Source organism: Muscardinus avellanarius (assembly GCF_963383645.1).
Source record: "Muscardinus avellanarius genome assembly, chromosome: 16".
NCBI classification, from domain to species: domain Eukaryota; kingdom Metazoa; phylum Chordata; class Mammalia; order Rodentia; family Gliridae; genus Muscardinus; species Muscardinus avellanarius.
Genome location: NC_137802.1, coordinates 39,716,681 through 39,733,252, shown reverse-complemented (window position 1 = coordinate 39,733,252; position 16,572 = coordinate 39,716,681). Strand labels below are relative to the sequence as shown.

The window sequence follows — 16,572 nt, the reverse complement described above, 5'->3', positions numbered from 1 at the left end:
GGTGGATGCACGAACTGAAGGCTGGCTGGGAGGATGCGGCGGCGGGGAGATTCCTCTGTGTGGGGTCGCATGGTCACCGGCAAACATCTTGACATTTTTTTATGTGAATGCGTATCATATCAGCTCTTTGAGAATTTACTCTGCTTAGGACAAGTGAGTGTACTGGTGCAATAATACTTCTCAACACACTTTATGCATGCAGTTGAAACTAAATGCCACAGCTTTTTTGTTTGTTTGTTTGTTTTAAAGGCATTTGAGCTGGGCGTGGTGGCGCACGCGTGTAATCCCAGCATTCAGGAGGCTGAGCCTGGAGGATCGCGGTTTGCGGACAGCCTCAGCTACTCAGTGACACTCGGTGAGACCCTGTTTCAAAATAAAGAATAATAAAAAAAATTTGAGCAGGGCATGTAGCTCAGAGGTCGAATGCCCCTGGATTCCATCCCCAGACCCGCAAAAAAAGAAAAAAAGGCATTTGAATCACCATGGCTAAGAAAGATAAGAGCTGGATGTATCGACAGGCTGAAATCACATCTAAAAAAGGAGTCATTAGCAATGTCCTAGTCATGTGCACCCAACCCCAGCCTCTCTTTTTCTTCTTCTGTCTCCTTTCTCCTCCTCCCTGCTTCTCCTCCTCCTTCCTCCTCTTCTTTCTTCTCCTCTGGATTAAACCAGGTTTTTTTTTTTTTTTTTTTTAATCTTTGAGCTATATCCCAGCTCTTTTGTTTTGTTTTGTTTTGAGATAGGGTTTGATAAGTTACCCTTGTTGGCCTTGAATCTGCAATCTTCCTGACTCAGCCTCCCAAATACTGGGATTACAGACATGTGCCACCACACCCAGCAAGTCTGCATGTCTTTATTTGTAAAGTGAAGTGAAGAATGTCTACCTCACAGCATTATCATGATTTTGCATTATCAGACACAGGGCCTGGCATAAAGCAGGTACTGCGTAGATGTTGATTTCCCTAAAAATACGGGAACTGAATCTTCAAGTTCTTTAATTTGAAAAGAGGAAATTATCATAACTATGTATACCACTATATATATATATATGTATATATCTTTTTTTTTTTTTTTTGCAGTACTGGTATGAAACCCAGGGGCATTCTACCTCCAAGCTACACCCCCAGCCCTGTTTTTTACTCGTTATTTTGAAACAGGGTCTCACTGAGTTGCAAAGGGCCTCACTAAGAAGCTGAGGTTGTCCGTGAACCGAGATCCTCCTGTCTCAGCCTCCCGAATGCTGGGATGACAAGCGTGCGCCACCACACTCAGCTAACATAATAGAATTTTAGATGGAGGATCTAATTTGGTCTTAATAGTTTTTGTACGTAATAGAAACTCAGCAAACCCACTTTGTGGGTCAATAGGGGGAAGAACTTGGACCTTACATGGCCTGTGGCTCCATAACTACAGACTCAGGCAACCCCAATCTGTAACTGCGATGCAGTCTTCTCTGACTGCAGGGTTTATGAAGTGACTCTTAGGAATAATGGATGGGAAAACATGGCATAGTGTCCAGTCTGTTGTAAAGGACAGTGTTTATCCTTACTCTATCCCTGTCTTTCTTCTGGTCCATGTCTGAACCCTCCAGAAGCTGAATCTAGAAGATGCCTCTTCTGGTCCTTTGGAGCGTGTTGGGCCAGCACAGCAGGCTTAGGGGAGCATTTCAGTGGGGGGCTATCCTGGTGGTCTGGAGCTCCAGTGCAGCTTAGGGAAGGCAGGGTGTCCATCCAGGCTTTGCCCACTAACAGCGCCATCAGTTGATTCCTGGTCAGGCCTTGACCTCTTTCACAGAAGTGATCTGTGGCCCCTCCTGCTGTAAGATGCTAAATGATGTTCCTTTACCTTAACTACCAATCAGATTGCGGTTTGAAGAAAAGGTACCAAGAGAGTAGAGCAGAATATGGAGATGCTGTTGGGAGCAAAGGGGCCAGTGTAAAAAACAGACCCACTGTCTTTTTCTGTCTGTCCCTATACTAGCTGTTGGACCCAAGCAAGTAGTTGAGCTTCTCTGAACTTCATTGTTTCATATGAAGGTGGAGATAATGATTACATAAGATAAGGAATATGAAATTGTTTGGAAACTAAGGTGGGCTTGGCAAAACAATGCTAGTATTATCAAAAGAATCCATGGCAAGCCGGGTGTAGTGGCGCACGCTTGTAATCCCTGCACTTGGGAGGCTGAGACAGGAGGATCGCACAGGTTTGAAGCCAGCCTCAGCTACTTAGTGAGGCTCTCAGCAACTTAGTGAGACCCTGTTTCCAAATAAAGTATAAAATAGGTCTGGGAGTATAGCCCGGAGGTAGAAGCTGCTGGTTTCCACCCCTAGTACCACCAAAAAAAAAAAAAGAATCCATGGCATGCCAGGGTGAGACCGTGGTAGCTGGGGCTGCCAGATCACCCAGGGAAGCGAGTCCAGCTGCAAGGTGGAGGGGAAGCCCAAGCCTGATTTCTTCTCAGGATCAAGAATGTAGTGGATCTCAGCAGTTTATAATGCTTTTTTTTTTTTTTCTGAGTTATTAAGTGGAAGGAGACAGTACTTCCTATTACCAGGCATGTGCAGTTCTATATGTCACTATGCAAAATTAAACATTAGACCTCAAATTAGTGTCTATTATTTCTTCCTTATCATCACAGTTGAGCAATGCTTATGAATTCTATACTGTTTTAATGGATTTATACAAAGTCATCTTTCCGTGTAAGTATTTATAAGTCTTATCAGCACTATTCTTTTTTTTTTTTTTCTGAGATACTAGGTAATGAACCCAGGGGCATTCTACCTCCCAGCTACATAACCAGCCTATTTTTTCTTCCTTCCTTCCTTTCTTAATTTCTTTCTTTCTTTTTTTCTTCTTTCTTTCTTTCTTGGTGGTACTGGGTTTCCTGGAAACCTTTCTACCTCCGGGCTACACTCCCAGACACCTATTTTATTTTTTATATATTTTTATTTGGAAACAGGGTCTCTTAAGCCAGCAAGGCTGGCTTCGAACCTGCACGATCCTCCTGTCTCCGCCTCCCAAACGCGGGGACTACAAGCGTGAGCCACCACGCCTGGCTTTTATTCTTTATTTTTTCTTTATTTTGAAACAGGGTCTCACAGAATTGTGGAGAGCCTCACTAAGTAGCGGAGGCTGGCCTTGAACCTGCGATCCTCCTGTCTCAGCCTGCCAAGTACTGAGTTTACAAATGTGTGCCACCACGCTCTTGCTGTCACTCTGCTTTAGAGTAATGTCAAATAATAAAAGCAATTTGGACTTAATGTGTGTGTGTGGGGGGGGGGGTACTGGGGATTGAATCCAGGGGTATTCTACCTCTGAGTTACACCCTGAGCCATTTATTTTGAAACAGTGTCTTACTAAGGTGCTGAGGACCTCACTAATTTGCTGAGGCTGGCCATAAACCTGTCTGTGATCCTCTTGTCTCAGCTTCCCAAGTACTAGAGAGACTTTCATTCAGAAGGATTGGGGGAAGAAACTATTGCGATGGTAGGGTGCTTTGCCTGTGAGACCTGCAAGCACCTCATTAAATAGCTGAGGCTGGCTTTGAACCTGTGCAGTCCTCCTCTCTCAGCCTCCCAAGTCCAGGGATTATAAGCGTGCACTACCACCCCTGGCTTGGGGCCATTCTTAAGGATGGTCTGGAAGAGCCTCAAAGAAAGCCAAGAGCTTCTTGAGTAAGTTTATGTGGAGTCATTTATCAAACTGTTAGTGAGTTTAGAAAAATATCTAAAACACAATGCAAATTAGGATTTGTATCTCTAATTTTCAAGCACCGTGAGACATCAATAACACAAATTTTGCCTAAATAAAACTAGAATTATGCATTTACAGGTCAAATTGTGTATAGTAACATCCCAAGTTTGGTCCATCTATTGGGGCATCTGTGGTGCAGCTCACGAGTGCTTTGGACATACTGGGTTGCCATTTGCTTGTTAGAAACCCTTGGTAGGAAGCCTCATGCTCACAGAGTGGTTAAGATCCTTAGCATTTCGATTTCCATTTTACCTTACATTTACAGGTCAAATTGTGTATAGAAGCAGTCCTGGTGAACTGCTTCTTTGCAATTTGCTACATATTTTCTTAGAGGCTTAGAAAAAATATAAATAGCCTTAAAACATTAACTTACTAAAATTCATCTCCAAGGAAACTTCCCTAATTAAAAAAAATTAGAATTAGGGATTACATGTTTTATGTAAGTATGATTATTCTTGAAATTTATTTGCATAAAATATTTGGATACATTAAATTAAATATCAATAATAATTATAATTTATGTGAGCTCTCCATAACCTCAATATATTATTAAATTAAAAATAAGAATATGTGCTGCTTTTGTCATGTTATCTCCATTTAGCCACAAAAAAAGCATTGATTTACCTTCAAGAAATACTGTATGTTAAATATCCCGTGCAGGTATTTGTGGATTAGGTGGTCATATATCACTTTAAAAAAGTTCTTGGTAGCATCTTCAAACTTTCCTATAATGAATATGAATTGTTTTTATAATTACATGATTCAAATAGTCACATTACTATTTATTATTATTATTATTATTATTATTATTATTATTATTATTATTAATTGCGGTACTGGAGATGGAACCCAGGGGCATTCTACCTCCGTGCTACACCCCAGCCCTATTTTTTATTCTTTATTTTGAAACAGGGTCTCACTGAGTTGCAAAGGGCCTCACTAAGTAGTAGCTGAGGCTGTTAGTGAACTGTAATCCTCCTTCTGTCTCAGCCTCCCAAATGCTGGGATTACAAGCGTGCCCCCCCACGCCCGGCTTGACATTATTTTTTAAAAGAAGAAATTCAATTGAGCATGCTTGCCAAGATCCTATTGAGATAGAATGGAAAGTGAGAGCAGCCTCGTCCCAGAGGCTTGGGCAGGGCTGCTCAGCTCTGGAGAGGAAAGTGGTATTGAAAGACGAGGAAAGGTGTTCCTGAGTGTTTGGTCCCTCTGGCGCACAGGCGTTTCTCAGCACTGCCATGGAGGCTGTGTTTAGAAGGAAGTTGTCACAATAGTTCATTCTTCTGTGTTCACGCAAATCTTGGCGGTCCTGTTTTTCTCTTCCTAGAGGGCTTTCTGTTCTACTCTGTGATATGGCTGGGGCTGAGGTCACCAAGGCTGCACTTACATGCAGGAAGGGAAGGGACTTTGTTGAAGGAAACAGTTTGTCTTCATTTATGCAGATATCCAAAGTAAATCATGTAAGGCTGGGAGAGCGTGATCTGAACACATAAATACCCCTTGTGCTCTGAGTGTGTAAAGAATGGACCTTGGCCTTCTTGAAAAAGTTGCTGTTTCTCTTCAAAGCCTCTTGGTCAAAATGCGTATGCAAGCCGGGCGTGGAGGCTGAAATAGGAGGATCACAGGTTGGACAGCAGCCTCAGCCTCAGCAACTTGCAAGGCCCTGTTTCAAAAGAAAAGTAAAAAGATAGGGCAGAGGGTATAGCTTAAAAAGAGGTAGAACACCCTACGTTCAATCTCCAGCACCACACATACACACAAAAAATGTGCGTTTATTGGCATAAAAGTGTCAATCCTTGTCATGTTCTGTTGTGTGTGCTTGTGAGCAGAGGAAACTGGCAGAAGAGATCTCCCATCAGTTCCCAAGTTTGGTCCATCTATTGGGGCATCTGTGGTGCAGCTCACGAGTGCTTTGGATATACTGGGTTGTCATTTGCTTGTTGGAAACCCTTGGTAGGAAGCCTCATGCTCACAGAGTGGTTAAGATCCTTAGCATTTCGACTTCCATTTTACCTTACATTTCTGGCCAGGTACTTTCACATACTTTTGTAATTCCTTAAGCTGGGACGCGCGTTTAGCTCTGGTTCATGAGACCTGAGCTGGAGGTCTTTAGAGCTTCAGGATCTCTGGAGAGATTTACTGTGTTTACTCCTTGACTTGATATGATGTTATGGACATGGCTTCATTTCATAGATAATTAGCCAATAGCAAGGATTTGGTGCATGGAAGCAATGGTTTATGTGTTTGCTTTGGAATTGAAATTAATCTAAAAGCGATGCCCTTGTTCTTAACAACAGAGCCTTAAACAAGATGAAGGTCAGGAATTCTTAGCTGCCATTGTACACAAAGCGAAAGGTGTCCTGGGATCAACTGGAGTCCAGAACCCACAGAGACAAGGAAGTTGCTTGACCTGAAAATGAGGGAATGCTCTTGTTTTACTTAGAATTTAGAATTGCTCTTTATTTTGAACAAAGGAGACTCCGCTATGTCTCTTCCTGTCCAGAAACAACATGATTGTTGCTGTCCAGCAGTCAAAAAGAAACAATCATTGAAAATTCTCTGCCTTAGAATTGATTTAAAAAAATGTGTTAGGTTTCATTCTACCCCATGGATTTTTAAAATAGAAATTCTTCCCAGAACTTCATCTGCCTAAGTGACACTGGATGTCTGATAAACACCTCAAACTCAACTTGCCTGAAGTACAACTCTTGGTGACACCCAGGCCCACAGATCACCTCTTCTCCAAGTTTTCTCTGTGTTGGAGGATGGAGCCCCCATCTACCTGGGTGGTCCAGCAATGGTTCTCAGCCTTATCCTTGGTTCTTTGCTTTCCCTTCCTCCATAGACAATCTGCAGCAATTCTTGTTGGCTTTATTTACAAAACATATCCCTGAACCACCACGGATGTCTCCATGGCATTGCGATTAGCTCCCAGTTTAAAACACCATTGTCTCTTGCCTGGAGTCTTACACTTTTTTTTTTTAGTACTAGGGATGGAACCCAGGAGCTTTCTACCTCCGAGATACACCCCCAGTCTTGTGTTTTTATTATTTTTTTGAAACAAATTTTTGCTAAGTTGTGGAGGGCCTCACTAAGTAGCTGAGGCTGTCCTCGAACCGCAATCCTCCTGTTTAAGCCTCTAAAATGCTAGGGTTACAAGTATACACCACCACACTGGCTTGCATTGATCTATTAAGCCATCTCCTTGTTTGGTTGTGATTTATTTTATACCAAGCAATAAGAATCATCTTTTAAAAGTATTAATCAGTAAGAGTCATCCTTTTAAAGTATTAATCAGATATGGTCATTCCTAAATGTTATTTCTAATGGGATTCAGTAGTTACCCTGTCTAAAGCATCCATTAATTTTCCATAGCAATGAAAATAAGAATTTTCTTATTCTTGAAGTGCAAAACTCTGTATCCCTTACAAAGTCTTTTGGGGTCTATGTCCATAACTTTTTTTTTCTGTTTTATTTTCTCTTTTTGAGGTACTGAGGATTGAACCCAGGTATACTCTGCCACTGAGCTATATCTCCAGCTCTTTTCTTTTCTTTTTTTTTAATTTTGGTGCTAGGGATGGAACCCAAAGGCATTCGACCACCAAGCTACCCCCAACCCTATTTTTTATTCTTTATTTTGAAACAAGGCTTCATTAAGTTGTAGAAGGCTTTACTAAGTAGCTGAGACTGTCAACAAATAGTGATTCTCCTGTCTCAGCCTCCGAAGTACTGGGATTACAAGCATGTGCCACCACACCCAGCTTCTTTTCTTTTCTTTTTTTTTTTTTTTTTTTTTTGGTGGTACTGGGGGTGGAACCCAGAGGCTCTCTACCTCCGGGCTATACTCCCAGACCTTTTTTTATATTTTATTTGGAAACAGGATCTCACTAAGTTGCTGGAAGCCTCACTGAGTAGCTGAGGCTGGCTTCGAACCCGTTCAATCCTCCTTTTTCAGCCTCCCAAGCGCGGGCTACCCAGTTTCATTTCAATTTTTGAGACAGGGTCTCATTAAGTTGCCCACACTGGCCTCACACTTGGGCTTCTCCTGCCTCAGTCTCTCGAGTAGCTGGAACTCCCCAACAGTTTTTCTAACCTCAGCTTCTACTATTCTTTCCAGAGTCCTTCAGACCTGAAGCTCTTTAAGCATGCCAAGCCATCAACTTGAGGGTCTTTCTCCTACCAAAAATGGCCTTTCCATCTCCATGCTGTTGCACAAAAGCATGAAGATTTTCCATCTTCCCTTGGCTTCCTCCTAACATTTAGAACAAGATGTTCTGATAAATGGAGCTCATCAGTCAGGTGTGGTGGCGTATACCTGTAATCCCAGTACTTGGGAGGGTGACACAGGAGGATCACAGGTTTGAGGCCAGCCTCAGCAAATTAGTGAGACCATCGGTAACTTAGGGAGACCTGGTTTTAAAGTAAAAAAAAAAAAATAAGATGAACATGGTGATGCATGCCTGTAATCCCAGTACTTGGGAGGCTAAAACAGGAGGATTGCAGGTTTGAAGCCAGCTCCAGTGATTTAGCGAGACTTTGTTTCAAAATAAAAAAATGAAAAGGTCTGGGAGTGTTGCTTGAAGTTCAATCCTAGAGTTAAGTAATACATATATATATTTACATATATATCATATATAATTACATATATCATATATAATCACACATATCATATATAATCACATTATCACATGTATAACCATACATTTCATATATAATCATATATCTTATCCTTTATCATATATAATCATATATGATTATCATAATCATATGTATGATATAAATATAAATATATATATATATATATATATCTCCCACCCTAGAGCCCTTTTCTGTCCATCTGATAACACAGACCCCCCTACCAAGGCCCCTCTTATCACATAACCCTTTGCATAGCCTACTGAAACAACCTGGCTACCACTTAGAACTATTTCACCACCAAGATCCAGGAGCTCAGGGGTGTCACCTGTTTCTACACAGTATGTCACCAAGACCTCAGAGGTCAGTGTTTGGTGTGTCATGAACCCCATTCCGAGGTATACGATGTGGAATCCGCCTTTCTCTCAAGGTTGGTACAATAGGTTGTTTCTACTCGCTCTGTTTTGCAGCAGACCGGCCTGTATGAGTACAAAGTCTTTGGTGTTCTGGAGAGCTGCTCACCAGAGTTACTTGCAGATGTATATATGGACTTGGAATACAGGAAACAGTGGGACCAGTACGTTAAAGGTGAGTGGTGCCTACTTAAAACATCATTAGGAAATAGAATCTATTTTTATTCTGTCCATAGAAAGGAACATATTTAATTTCTACTATGTTGTGTGTCCTTTTAAATTTTGGCCCAATAGGCTTAAATGTGAGGCTCAAATTCCCCCCTTCTCTATCTCTCGCTCCTAGCATCCTCGGGCCACTCTCCGGGCTGCGCCCAGGGCTATTCTCTCTGCCTCTTGAGCTGTGTTCTCATCCTGGTACCTAAGTGATCCTGGGAGGCTTCTTGGAGGAGGTGGTACCCAAGCTTTGTTGTGGAAGTTGAATCAAAGTTTTCTAAGCAAGCAAGGGTACATCCATGTGGACCTCTCTTGCTCTCAGAGAGCAAGGTACTGAGTGGTTAGGACCTTCTGGTTCTTAAGTGTATTTTTTGTTAGGGCAATATGTCCTCCCCAAAGTCCAGGCTTATAGTCCCACCATATAAGAAACCTGAGAGGAGAGAGAGTCCACTCTCCCGGTGCAGGACTGGCCCTCAGCGCTCAGCCAGGCGTCCCTGCCATTTCCTGGGGACGCTCACCAGTGTTCTGGGCCCCTGGGTGTTTTCAAACATCCTTCCTGCTTAGGGGGGGGGCTGTGATGTGCACCTGGCCAGGGGAGCAGGCTGACTGTCCCACTTACCCTGGTCCCCCAGGCAGCCACGGTGCAGTCATGGGATGCAGACTCTGCCAGTGAGACCCACATGTGGTTTCCATTTGGAAGATTGCTGTGGAGAACAGGCAGTGTGCAAATTTATTTTTTTTCAGTGACAGCTAAGGCATCTGATTTAAGGAAAAGAATCACAGAGCTTCGGAAGTCTGCTGCCCACCCAACATCTGCAGCTTATGCCAGGGTGTCTGATCTATGGGATACAGCAGTTGGCTTTGCTGGAATAATGCAGAGGCTCTAACCCCGACTCCAGTCCTCCTGCGCATTGCATTGGTCCCTGAGACCCAAACTGAACCACTTTGGGCTTAAATTTGCTCAAGTGGCAAAGTAAGACCTGGAGGACGTCCCCTCCCGCAGCTGACCACCGTGGCCATTGCTGGCCCATTTTCCCAGTCCTGAAACTGCTGCAGACTCAGTCCTACTTAAACCCCAGAATAGAGAAAGAGGGGTGGGAGATGCCCTGGAGGACAGCTGAGATGCTGGTTTGAGAAGGGGAATTAGTGCTGAGCATGCAAAGGAGCCGAGGCCCACCCTTCCCATCCTTGCAGGGTCTTCTTCAGCCTCCCATGGCTCTGATGAGCTGGCAAACTCTTTATTTCACAGTCTGCTTCTAATAGTTTTTCTTTTGGTACTGGGTAGAATGCCAGGGGAAACCTACCCCCCTACCCCCAAGTCATAGTCCTAGCCTCTCTCTCTCTCTCTCTCTCTCTCTCTCTCTCTCTCTCTCTCTCTCTCTCTCTCCCCCTATCTCTATCTATCTCTATCTCTACAAGGTCTCATTAAATTGCTGCGGATCTCGCTAAGTGGCTGAGGCTGGCCTGGAACCTGTGATCCTCCTGTCCCAGGCCTCCCAAGTACTGAGATTACAGGCATATGCCACCACACTGGCTTAGATTTTCTTTTAAAAGCTAAATGTGCCCCCTCAGGCTCCCCTCCAGGGGCTCTCCTGGGCTCCTCTGCGACTCTGGGCTCCTTGTGTGGGTGGTGAGGTGGAACCTCGCTGCACAGTTTGGGGTGGAGGGGTGCTTGTCATTTCATCCCTTTGCCCTCTCCCTCCAACAGCCAGCTGTCATTTGCACACAGGAGCATGAGAGAAAGGCCATTAAGGGTATCTGGTCAGTGTAATTGAGGCACAGGGTGCAGAAGCATGGGGAGGAGCAAGAAACCTAGTGTTGGCACAGTTTGGTCATTTTCTAGCTGTTGGGGGGATGCTGTCTTCTGTGGAACCTTCATTTCCCACCTGAACATCCTGGGCTGGGGGCCCCTTAGTTTCAGGACAGCTGTCAAGTCAAGAAATCTTCAAGGGAGAACAAGCTGAAAAGCAGAACTCTTGGTACTCTAGTGACATCTGCTGGTCTCCCTGATTGAAAAAGAAATCAGCAATTTCTGTTTGGATACCTGATCTTGTTCTGTTGTTTTCTCTCCCATAATATTGTCAGTGTCATGCAGTGGGCAGGTTTGTTGGGATCTTTTATTTTATTTTTTTAACCATATTTTTCTACTCTCTAGACTGTGTGCAACAAGCTTTATGTGGTAATGAATCTACGGGACTCTTTGATTTTTACCTCTCCACCTAGCCTAAGAGTTAGTGGTCTGTCCTACACCAGGAAGAAGCTACCTAGGTTGCTTGCTACCGGAAGCCAGAGAAGTTTCCAGTTGTATTAACTTCTTTTGTTCTCCTTTAGAACTCTATGAAAAGGAGTGCGGTGGAGAGAAGGTGGTATACTGGGAAGTGAAGTACCCTTTCCCCATGTCCAACAGAGACGTATCCTTTCCGCAATGCCCACTGTTCTGTGGCCTTCTCGCTGTTTCTGAGCTCCTCGGCCATCGCCCTGTGCATGGGCCGGAGCTGCTTTTCCAGCAGGTGCAGACAGTTCTGGCTTTGGTTTCTGCAGAAGCATCTGCTAGAGCTGCTACTGCTTCTTGTGTGGCTTTCAGAGATCTCATGTGGTTTCTGGGCTGGGCCACACAGAACATCTGTAATTTTGGTCACTGGAGGGCAGCTACTGCTTTCCAGAGGAGCTGAAGCGGGCTGGGAATTATTGGACCATAGATTTGGGGTCTGGACAGGAAGTCTTCATGTGGGCTGCTGATCCAGCCCCCGCCATCTAACAAAGGAGGATGATGTGGGACCAGCAAGGTGAGATAACAGTGTGTGCAGATGGATGTGGCAGAGAAGGCCCTAGGACTCAGGCCCTGCGGTTCCAGCTTTCCCTGTACACCCTGCTCATTACTGTAGATCCCAGGATGATACACTCATGCGCAGAGTGGCTCTGGGCACAGCGTACGTGCTTCTTCCCTTTAATTTCCTCCTTCACGAAATGGAGCAGTTGTAGTGCATGCTCTCAAATGAGAACCCTGAGTGGTTTGAAGCAACCTTGCAATTCAGGTAGGAAAACAAGGCAGCACAATTCCAGCAGAAGGGAGTGGAAGGTATGGAATCACCGCCATCCCCTCCCTGTCCCCCACTGGCGTCCAGCCTGTGAAGCATCTCTCCCGCCCATCTGAAGTGCTGATGCTGATGTCAGGCCTTGACCGGCTACAGTATGTCTACATCCGGCAGCGGCGAGACCTGGATGTGGATGGGAGGAAGATCCATGTGGTCCTGGCCCAGAGCTCTTCCCGGCCTCAGTTTGCTGAGAAGTCGGGCGTGATCCGCGTGAAGCGGTACAAGCAGAGCCTGGCCATCGAGAGCGACGGCAAGAAGGGGAGCAAAGGTAATGTGGGGGGCGGCTCAGCATGCCCAGCCAGGGCTGGCCTGCTGAAGGCATGGTGAAGGACTCTTTAGAGCATGAAGTAGCTTTAGGTCTGGACCTGATCTATTCTTTATTAACTCTTGCCAAGATGAAATCAGAACATTAGAAGTAAACTAAGTCAGGTGTGGTGGCATGAACCTGTAATCCCAGTACCTGGGAGGCTAAGACAAGAGGATGGCAGGTTTTAGGCCAGCCTCAGCAACTTAACTAGGCTCTCAACCATTTAGCGAAACCTTGTTTCCATGTTAAAAAATAAATAGGAAGGGCTGAGGGTATAGCTTGGAGGTAGAATGCTCCTGGTTCAATCTCTCTCACTTTTTTTCTTCTTTTTTCTTTTCTTTTTTTTTTCTTTTTTTTTTTTTTTTTTGGTGGTACTGGGTTTCCTGGAAAGCTTTCTACCTCTGGGATACACTCCCAGACCTATTTTTTATATTTTTATTTGGAAACAGAGTCTCTTATCTTAAGCCAGCCTCGCTTTGAACCTGTGTGATCCTCCTGTCTCCGCCTTCCAAGAACAGGGATTACAAGCATGCTCCACCAAGGCCGGCTCCTGGGTTCAATCTCTAGCACCACAAAAATATGAAAGAAAGAAAGTGAGAGAGCAAGAGAGGAAGAATGAAAAAAAGAAAGAAAGAAAGAGAATAAAAGCAAACCAGAGAGTTTAGAAATTCTCATCCGGCTGGTCCTTTGGATACATATGTTGGACCTGGAATGGGCAGAAAGGCCAGCAGTTCTGTTTTTTGTTTGTTTGTTTGTTTTTGGTGGTACTGGGGGTGGAACCTAGAGGATTTCTACCTCCGGGCTACTGGGTTACCTCTGGGATACACTCCCAGACCTTTTTTATATTTTATTTGGAAACAGGGTCTCACTAAGTTGCTGAAAGCCTCACTAAGTAGCTGAGGCTGGCTTCGAACCTGTGCGATCCTCCTGTCTCAGCCTCCCAAGCGCGGGGATTACAAGCGTGCGCCACTACGCCCGGCTCAGCAGTCCTGTTTTGAAGGACGTGGTACTTGCTCAGCACAAACCCAGAGACCCAGGAACTGCCTGCCTGGAGTTCCAGCCCCCAGAGAGGACGGAGTAGGCAGGAGTGGGGCATGCGCTACCTGCTACACGGGAACAAGTGTGGCCCGAGTCTTAGGATAAGTCTGAGCCATAGTTCTGATGCTTGCTAAATCTCCCACCTGGATCCACCACCCAACTTTTCTGAATCTCCCTTTCATATTTTATAAAATGGGTTCATTCTGCCGTTTCCTAAGGGTAGTTAGGATAGTTAAATGAGAGACTATGTCCAAGTGTCTAGCATGGGCCAGATGTTTAATAAATAGCAGCAAAATGTGCCTGTGGCTATGTTTTCAAAAATGCTTATATATAAATATGCCACAAGGCCAGCCGGTAGAGAGAGGACCTTTGGAATTACAAGCTATTTTCCTCTGTGTTTTCTGGGCCTGAATACAAAGATGGAAAGTTCTGTCCTTGCGTTTTTATTTTTTTCAAATGATTTTCCCTCCTTCTGAATTATTCTTTCTTTTCCCCTCTAGTGTTCATGTATTACTTCGATAACCCGGGTGGCCAAATTCCGACCTGGCTCATTAACTGGGCTGCCAAGGTGAGATCCCGGGAGGCCAGAGGGGGAAGTGTGTTTGACAAATGTTGACTTAGCCTGCGGGGCTGTCAGGCTGAAGAGACTCATTGTCCCAGGTCTAGTGGCGCTTTTATGAAGAGCTTGGTTGAGTGACTGTGGTTGCCAACACCCAGGACTCAGTCTGGGACAAAAGACAATGGACTGTTAGCTTGGAATGTCAGCCCCTCCCTGCTAGTGGCCCTCCACCCCTCCCAGATCACTCTCTGGAACCCCGGGACAATAGACTGCTCCCTTTGGGAACAATAGTGCTTTGGGACCCCATATCTGCTCATGAAGGGTAAGACCAATAGATCTGGCTTGGAGACAGACTGACTGACCAGGCCTGAAGGAAGCCTGCCCTTGTGTGCCTGTTTTGTTTTGTTTTGTTCTTTTTCCTGTAAAGAGAGGAGACTGCAATAGTATCCCAGATTACTAGAGACTGTCAAGGACCCTGGCATCATGGGCACCATCCAGCCTGCTTTGTGCAGGTCCTGCTGGAGGGCTCAGAGGAGAAAGAAAAGAGGGAGAATACTTGTTACCTTTTGATTCTGACCTGACACATGTGATTTTGAATCTTGACTCTGCTATTGACTTTACTGTTGCATGTAGGGAATTCATACATTTCTTACGTTTTAAAAATAAAGATGCACATTTCCTACCCCATAGGGTAAGAGTAGAGAAGGCAGCATTTGGGAAATGTACAATGTTCCACACAAACTAAATAATAATATCTTCTGCCCTCTGACCCCAGATCTTTACCATTTTCTTTTTCTTTTCTTCTTCTTCTCCTTCTCCTTCTCCTTCTCCTTCTCCTTCTCCTTCTCCTTCTCCTTCTCCTTCTCCTTCTCCTTCTCCTTCTCCTTCTTCTCCTTCTCCTTCTCCTTCTCCTTCTCCTTCTCCTTCTCCTTCTCCTTCTTCTTCTTCTTCTTCTTTGGTAGTACTGGGGATGGAACCCTTCTATTTCCGGGCTACACTCCCAGACCTATTTTATATTTTTTATTTGAAAAAAGGGTCTCCTAAGCCAGCATGGCTGGCTTCGAACCTGTGCGATCGTCCTGTTTCCGCCTCCCAAGCGTGGGAATTACAAGCCTGCGCCATCACACCTGGCTTTCTTTCTTTCTTTCTTTTTTTTTTTAAGGTACTGGGGGTTGAACCCAAGAGCATTCTACCTCCAAGCTATACCCCCAGCCTTACCTTATTTTTTATTTGGAAATAGGGTCTCGCTAAGTTGCCGAGGGCCTTGCCAAGTTGCTGAGGCTGGCTATTAACCTGTAATCCGCCTGTCTCAGGCTCCTAAGTACTGGAATTACAGGCATGCGCCATCGTGCCCGGTGATCTTTATCATTTTCTAGTTTTATAAACTAAGTTTTTTGTCTAGTCATTTCTTTGGAAGAGTCAAACAGCCTCACCTAATCTAATATCTTAGGTTTTCTTTTTTCTTTTAAAGAAATGATGTCTCAGAAGGCCTTTGCTTTTTATTAGCCAAAGCCAAACTGTCATGCAGTCTTGCAGTGATAATTTCCGTTGGCTGGTCTTACCTACACTCTGGGTCATTTCCCAGGCCGACCCTATGCCTTTCCTTACTCTCTGTGACCACATTACTGTTGAACTTTGGTCAGGGGCCCTACTGTCTTTCACTGTGCCCTGAGCCATCTTTGTTTACCTTTGGCCACCTCCCAGCATATCAGAAGTGATCACCAAGAGGACTTAGAAATGACAGTCTCTTTTCCCTTGCAGAATGGAGTTCCCAACTTCTTGAAAGACATGGCAAAAGCCTGTCAGAACTACCCCAAGAGAACCTAAGAAGGAGACTTGGAACCCCCGAGCCCGTGGACTGACTGACGGCACTGAACGCGCCCCTGCCCACCCATCTCAGCCTTCCTGTTGCCTTTCCTTCTTCAGAGGCCTGTGCGCCCTACAGCACGTATCCCATCCCAAAACGCCTGGATCGCAGGCCTGCTTCCTTTCCCACTCCTCCTACCCAGGCAGGCCCACTGCCTTCTTCCACTATTGAATAGGGGGCAGATTAGGGAAAGCTTTGCTTGTTTATTTTTAAAAAGGGAAGTTCTCAGTAGGCAACACAAGCATTCCATTGTGCCATTCTAGGGGGATGGGTGGGTGGAGGAAAGACAACAAAAGTTAAGAGGGACCCGTCCTGGCAGCCTGGCTCCTTCCCAGGATGTACTGTTTGCAACCCAGGAGGGGCTGCTGGAAGCTGCCTGTGTTCAGAAGCGACCCGCAATGCTTCCAGCCTGCTGGTGTCTATTTGCCTTATGCTTGGTTGTCTTAATTGGGAAAGGCGTTGTGGTGGTAATCCGATAAGCCTTTCTTTGCTCTGACTTGAGGAGAAGTAGCTGTTGTGATATCACACATTCTGAGAAGAACTGCAGGCCTGACCGAGCACATCCTGTGATCACCATTTTTTCTGCATCATCCGTATTTGGGATTTTCTTATTCCCATATGCTACTGGGGAAAAGCTGCCTACTCCTTCTGCTCTGCATCATGCTGGAAACTGAAATACTGGGATGGTGCTG

At 44.9% G+C, this 16,572-nt stretch overlaps 1 protein-coding gene across 1 annotated transcript in view; it reads left to right on the top strand.

Moving 5' to 3' along the window:
• The window catches only part of PCTP (phosphatidylcholine transfer protein), a gene marked incomplete at both ends in the record, with an annotated part of 24,177 nt that extends 8,337 nt beyond the window's left edge, over nt 1-15,840 (top strand). The window contains 5 exons of the mRNA XM_080714230.1: nt 8,859-8,976; nt 11,346-11,425; nt 12,206-12,377; nt 13,955-14,022; nt 15,775-15,840. Of these exons, the coding sequence (XP_080570356.1) occupies nt 8,859-8,976; nt 11,346-11,425; nt 12,206-12,377; nt 13,955-14,022; nt 15,775-15,840 (504 nt within the window). The remainder of the gene's footprint in view (nt 1-8,858; nt 8,977-11,345; nt 11,426-12,205; nt 12,378-13,954; nt 14,023-15,774) is intronic.
• Nucleotides 15,841-16,572: the final 732 nt, after the last annotated feature.